General features: G+C 43.7%; 1 protein-coding gene across 1 annotated transcript in view; it reads right to left on the minus strand.

Moving 5' to 3' along the window:
* The window catches only part of nsfl1c (NSFL1 (p97) cofactor (p47)), an 8,915-nt gene extending 5,024 nt beyond the window's left edge, over positions 1–3,891 (minus strand). The window contains exons 1-5 of the mRNA XM_031868836.1: positions 3,733–3,891; positions 2,862–2,962; positions 2,599–2,676; positions 554–719; positions 320–415 (exon numbers count right to left, since the gene is read on the minus strand). Of these exons, the coding sequence (XP_031724696.1) occupies positions 320–415; positions 554–719; positions 2,599–2,676; positions 2,862–2,962; positions 3,733–3,834 (543 nt within the window). The 5' untranslated portion in view covers positions 3,835–3,891. The remainder of the gene's footprint in view (positions 1–319; positions 416–553; positions 720–2,598; positions 2,677–2,861; positions 2,963–3,732) is intronic.
* Between the last annotated feature and the right edge of the window lie 3,122 nt (positions 3,892–7,013).

Below are 7,013 nucleotides of genomic sequence, written 5' to 3' on the forward strand. Positions count from 1 at the left end.
CACACACACACACACACACACACACACACACACACACACACACACACTTCATGTGACCGAGGTCATACTTCAATATGGATGTTATTTCCCTACAGATAGAGATGGTAAAAACTGAATGAATGCATCACAATGTTTCATAAAAACAATGCTATTCCTTGTGCGTGTGCAGAAATACACATTTGAACAATTAGCAGTGAACTAGGTGGACTGATCGTTTGCTCTATTGGCTGAGATCCTCCTAGAGGACTTGACTACTACCAATGATGCAAGAAACAAAGCAATAACTGAAAAAAGAGGACCCATCAGGATCTGCACTCACATCCTGCTGGCTTTTGGAGCCGTGCCTTTCTCCAGCCACATAGGCTGACTCCTCCTCGGGAGCTGCGCCTAGCCTGTAGCCGCCACCAATGAAGGCCTTAGTGGTGACAGGAGACATTAAAAAAAACAAATTACAAACAGAAAAAGAAGCAGATGAAATAGCCGTTACAGCTGTTTGAGCAATAACAAACTGATGTATAAGACAGTGCAGATGCAGCACCAAGTTTCACCTCACCCTGGCTTTGCTGCTCTCCCCTGGGCCTCTCCCAGGCTTGTCCAGCGGCACAGCCCCATGTTCCCTCGCCCCCTTGAACAAATCCTCCACCACTTCGTTGGAGCTCTTCTTCTTGGGAGGTCCGACGATCTGCTGCCCACTGCGCTCTGAGCCCCCCGCGAAAAACCTGGCAGGATGTGAATTAAGATGGTGAGGAACTCTTAAACAATACGAGCAAAACAGCAGACGCAAAAAGGTGCAACATGTTTAACAACAAAAAGTCCCCTGAATGTCACACTGGTTAAAAATCTATTTTGAGGTATGATGATTCGATGAATGTCTAGGTTACCATAGCACTAAAGCGTAATGTCATCAACTTTAAAAAAAACAAGCTCCTGCCGTATTAGTGCTGGCATGCTAGGCATCAAAACACCTACAAAGATGAGGACAAGGAGATTGTGAGGTCGGACGTTTTTCACTCCCACAGCTTACAACTAGCTGGTGGTCTACGACACCTGTGACAATGTAGCTGCATGCGTTGGCGCTGTCGCTACGCAGCGGGTGACGCGGGCCTCCTCTCAAATGTAACTATACACCGGGGCCATGGCAGCTATGAGGATACTACGTGGGAGCCGCAAGAACTGTGATTGGTCATCTCCCCTGAAACAAGACTTCCAAGTCTATTCTTATTGGACAGATTTAGATTTCAAAACCAAGCAACAGCAATAAACGGCTAAAACACATTGAATGAAACATCTATAAAAAGAGTCAGCATCTCTTTGCTTGCCTTTTTAGAAGTGGCAGCATGAACAGGGTTCAAAGCTAGTTTGTCATCAAGACAACACCCAGATATTTGTAGTTATAGTAATCCTCCAGGTCAACGTCATCACCTTAATAACAGTTGGCAGATATTACTAACTGACAGAAACACTGCGTGCAATAGAGCGCCTTCTCTTCCACTCCGTCTCAAACACACATACAGCGAGAGACTTCTCTCAGTCATCAGTCCAAAAGTTAAACTTTAGAGAAAAATTAGACATTTAATCATTTCTACAATTCACAACATGTTTTCAGCCAAGAAAATCTGCTTCAATCCCTATTTGTTGCCGTATTGCCTTTAATAATAAAAAAAACATTGTTACGGTGGTCAAAAGTGTTTACAGTACACACCTGTATAAACGGGGAGGTCTAGCAACAACCTAACAGCACCATAGATTACATTTATATAACCACAATAACACTAAATCATATTTCGCCCATATTTTTAGGGACGATAACGTCATAACATATGACGAAAGACATTCAAAGCGTAAAAAGAAAAATGACATTTGATACAGCCCTACTGAGAGTTACCTGGTAGGAGGAGATATGAAAACACACAAAGAAATATGACCTCAATGCTCCTCAAGCATGTCAGCTGAACATAAGTAAATATTAAAGCCATCAGGCACTGCGAAACAGAACTGTGGCAAATGTAAATAACGCATGGAATTATAACTGACTCTAGATAACACGTGTACTATCCTTTACTTCAGCTTTCTTACTGATTGTACTAAAAAAAAGAAGAAGAGAACATTAGCAACCCAACACATCCCCTTAACAACCAGTCCACTGCACCGCCCTGGCAGCAGAATCTGCCGACGCTGCAGAAAAGCACGGCCGACCGGCTCACAGTGAATGAGGAGAGACCAAAAATAGTTTGGTGCATTCTGGAATCACCCCTGCTAGGTGTGACTTCTACCATCCCAACACCGTGAGGATGCTCAGACAAGACAGCCACGTCTACAGCCATGACCAATTGTCACAAACACCTGGATGAGGATGAGAAAGACCTCCAATGGCTACAGTTACATCACACAATCACCTGGGCAGTGACTTTAGTCATTAACTTGAAGCATGACACTCAGTCTCTACTGGGCCCATGATCGATTTTCAACCAACTCTGATCTGAGTTTTGCGAGGAGGGCAAAGCAGACACATAAGCTTGCCTTATTCCTTCATCTGGCTCTGTAAAAGCACGTGACACATTTGCTAAAGATGGACACGGACAACACAATTTAACTCACCTTTGGCCTTCCTCCTCATCACTCTCATCCTCTGCCTCATGCATCATATCTCTGAAGGACGTCACTCTGGGCTGAGCGCTGATGATATAGGGGAAAAAAAGTAGGTTTGTTGCATTGAATCTGTGCGTTACCAAATTAAATTTCATGAACAAAGACTCTTTGGCCCAGAATGTTTTGCTAAACTCGACTGGACAATGCACAGCCGCTCATGTGCGCCCAATACATTTTCATCACACTGAAGTTTGGCCGGCTGTAAACGGTACCTGGGCCCAGCAGACCGGGACACCGAGGAGCCGATCTCAGGTTGAGGAAGAGTCACTATGTCGTCATCAGCTCCATCCTCGAAGAAACTGGCGAGTGCAAGCTGAGAGGAGGCAAAAAGAAATCAATGTCCCCAAGAAATCCTGACAGACAGCTCACCTAGCATAACGAGTGTCACGTGTTACTGATGACCTTTTAAACATCTCAGTCAAGACCTAGAAAACTCAACTCCATCTGTGGTTGATGTGTCTTTAAGTATGAAATCCCTATTGGCACCAACGTATCCCAGCTGATAGATGTATAGCCTCTTTACCTATTGTAACAGTGATGGCGCTAGTCGAGTGGGAAAACTCATAACAGTCCATCAGTTTCACTTTACTATTTATATTTGACTCCACAAAAAGAGCGGATGTGCGATCGTCTTCCTAAAAACAGTCACGTGATTCAGCGGGACAGCGGGTGTCGCAGCTTCAGAAGCTACCCAATGATCTTTACATGGTTATAAGTATCACTAATATCTAGCGATAACGTTACATCGTTACGTGCTAACGCTAGCTAGCACGGCTCAATGGACTCACGGCAGACTTGCGCTAGCCAAAACTTAATGGCAACCTGCTTTGCAATGAGACATCATCAAAGGACCTTTAAGGGCTCGTGGCCGCGCCCGCTGCCGAACTGTAAAACACCCTAGTTGTTTGGTGACAAAGCGCTCGGGCCATTGTCAAATGGTGACTTGCACAAATTACCGGCAACACATGCTAATGTTAGCCGTCAAGCTATTCGCCTGACACATGTCGTATCAGTGCTGTTTCCGATTGACTTCCTGTCGTACAGTCCACCGCAACGCAACGGAGAAACGCAGAAAAGACGTACCTGCAAATTCCAGCCGGCGGACTCAAGGAAAAAGCGGGCCCTCTCCTCATCCACATCGGTAACGGCGACGAACTCCCTCACAGACTCCTCTTGGCTCGCCATTTTGATTTGCTCCTCCAGCAACTCGTCCGCCTCCACCAGGGGAAACAAGCAACAGATGATGGTTCCTATCTGGCTCCGACTGCAACGACAGAGACGACAGACACACTTCTTGGAATAAAAATAAACAAGTTAACTTCTAGAATTAAATTAGTAGATTTGTCAAGATTAAGCAGCGCTATATTTAGCCTAATCTCAATGGTCTACAGTCAGTTTCATTTTGATAATCACACTTTCACACGGTACCGCGCTGTGACACTGACATTGTTTTGACCAGTAGGTGGCAATGTATCCACAGGTTAAAACAAAACTACAGTAGCTCGCGAGCGTCATAGACTCCATGGTTTGGAACAAAGGTCTTAAATATTGACCCGAGACCTAGAGGAAGACTTGCCAGAATGTCTGGATGCATATGACTATACGAGACCTACTTTTCTGTATGTTTTGTATATGTTTTAAACAATGGATGGTGAAGACACAATAATGTATGGCTTTTTATTACAACTAAATTATGTAATAAATGACACTGGTTAGCGCATTTCATAGGGGTTAATGTCCAGTTGATAATGGCTAGTATTCTTGATGGTAAAGGATGCTGCTATACTACTTGCTCAAAAATAGTTACTTTATTTAGAATTGTATCATCTATTTTGTTTTCTCTAATGATTTCTAGGTTATTTTTCCTTTGAGTCTGAGGCTGCTTATAGACATTATGTTTTTTTCATCTCGTCTCGTTAATCTGAGCTCATCTCATCCAGACGAGACGCCTCCGTGTGAAATCACAGAGCTTTGAATGCAGCAATCGGATCTTAATCTGCATCTTATCACACTTTTCAGCTCCCATCTAGTCTTCTTGTGCAAGACCACAGATACCGTGAAACAGATGCTGAGTGAAGTGCGGGTACACTTCACCTCTGACAAACCAGTTAAAGTAAACATGTGCCTCTGATTTCAGTATAATGAGCAGACGGAGAGAATACTCCGATGGGAGACACCTTTGTACCCCCTCTAAGGTGTCTGATGGCGAGCAGGTCGGATGGCACAAAGCAATAAGTCCCAGACAGATTGGGAGTATCTTAATTGTTTCCGGGGGGGGGTCGTTAGTTTTTTTTATGCATTTGCTGTTGGTTGTTTGATCTTCAAGGCTAATTAGCAAAGTGAGAAAACCAGGTTGTCACCTCACCTCGTGAAGCACAACCCCCAACACACATCTCTCTCCTCAGATGTGCACAAAGACCAAGACAGAAACAGAAAAATACAGTGCGTTGTGCCGAGGAGGTCACATATTGTTTTCCCCTTCGGATGTTTTCAGCTTTAGGGTCTGTATGATGAAGCAACTGCACCCAGATACGTGGCAAGAGGCTGAAAGAGACGAGGAAGACAATGACTAGAAGAGAAACACGCCTTAAACCTTTACAGTGACGAGCTAAGAGCAAGAAGAGGTGTGTGTATATGAGAGAAATTGAGACAGAAATAAGACAAATCAAGCACTGATAGGCAACGGTGACACACCAGAAATATGTATTGTTGTGCAGCAACTGTGTACCTGAAGCCTGTCACACGCAAATACTGTCAGTGAGGACAAATGACAAAACACGACAGTCACAGTAAGTCGGCCCTAAGCCAGGTGACGGGTTGACATCATTGAATGTCGCCTCAGGAAACCCTGAAGGCACGTGTGTGTTGAGGAATGCACATATGTTCTTTATCGTCCCACGAGGCTGGAGTTGTTGTAGTGTCATGTCACCACCAGTGTATAAATGCCAAATAAAAACCATTAAACAGACATTAAAAGACAAGAAGTGATTCATTGAATCTGATGCAAAGAGAGTCATGGTGTATGAATGTGATTAAAGACAGTTTGCTGGTTGGGACTGATAAGCACGGGCTTTTGTATTAACATAAATGAAATGCACCCAGGGAGCAACTTTCATAGGAATGAATGGGGAGCCATGTTTGAAAGCGGTATCCAGTTCTCCTTAATATAGCTGAGTCATGTTTCTGTCTGGCTGCTAATTGGTCGTCTAAATGTGCTGCAGCACTTAACTTGCTGTTTTTACTATGAAGTTTGTATAGGGATTACAAAAACGGGACACAAAGTGTTAAATTGTATGATTTTATAGGTGTCGGTATTGGCATATTTTTAAAACTCAATAAGCCAGGTTAGTTATCTTCATGCTAAGCTAATCGCCTCCAGCCCCATAGTTAGCGCACACATACCAAACTAGAAAAGTTGACTCAGCGGAGTGCAGATCTCAACTAGGTGTGTCTCCCTCTCCCCTCCAAAAACGAGTTGAATCTCGCTCGATTGTCCCGACTGGCTCCCTTTAGATTCCAGATGGCGAAGATAACAACGCATCGTGGCTAACTTTAAGGGATCAAAACCGATCGGATACAGAATTACGCAACGGTCAAAATGTGGCCTGCAGACAAGGTGAGGCTTGTTTTTAGCCTAGCCGACTGCCGGAAAAGCCTTTTGCTACAGATGCACTTGTGGCGCAAACGGGACAGTTAATAAAATAGGTCTTTCAAAAAGTGTGAATCCCCGTCACCACAAGAGATCCTTGAGCATACAGTCATAAATGAGCACAGAAAATATTATGCCGATGGGTCAGGCAGTGTGCGAGATTAGCCGTGACAGACAAACATACTCGCACGCAAACACATACACGATAAAACGCATGATCTCCACACAGGCGAAAATAATAAGCGTCATCCCCAAAATGACATAAATATTCCTTTGAATATATAAGGCTGGGGAAATTATTTAAAAATATACTTTTAAACTCCAGTAGTTTAAATATATTATTGAATTATATATACAGTATATATAGTATTAATGTCCCGGTTTTGAAGTAAAGTTACGTAATTATGTCTAACGCTCCATAAAAAAAGTGTTTTTGAATGTAAGAACAGGAGAGCACATCTTGTTTGAGGATTCAGATGATCTCTAACCTCTTTGTCATTAGAAGAAAAACACACTCCTGTTGAACGACACCTCACAGCCGAGCACGGTTACCTAACCTTGAGCAACCTGCCGGAGGTCAATGACCACCAGAGTGCCGTGAAAGTCGGGTGAAATGACTGCTCATAAAACTGTAGCTGTTGGAGAAGGTTGATTAGGACGAGCATCCGTAAACCCCTCAGACCTGAGAGCATCTCCACCACCTCCCTGAACCCCC

Source organism: Anarrhichthys ocellatus, unplaced genomic scaffold (assembly GCF_004355925.1).
Source record: "Anarrhichthys ocellatus isolate YVR2014 unplaced genomic scaffold, GSC_Weel_1.0 scaffold44, whole genome shotgun sequence".
Taxonomy (NCBI): Eukaryota; Metazoa; Chordata; class Actinopteri; order Perciformes; family Anarhichadidae; genus Anarrhichthys; species Anarrhichthys ocellatus.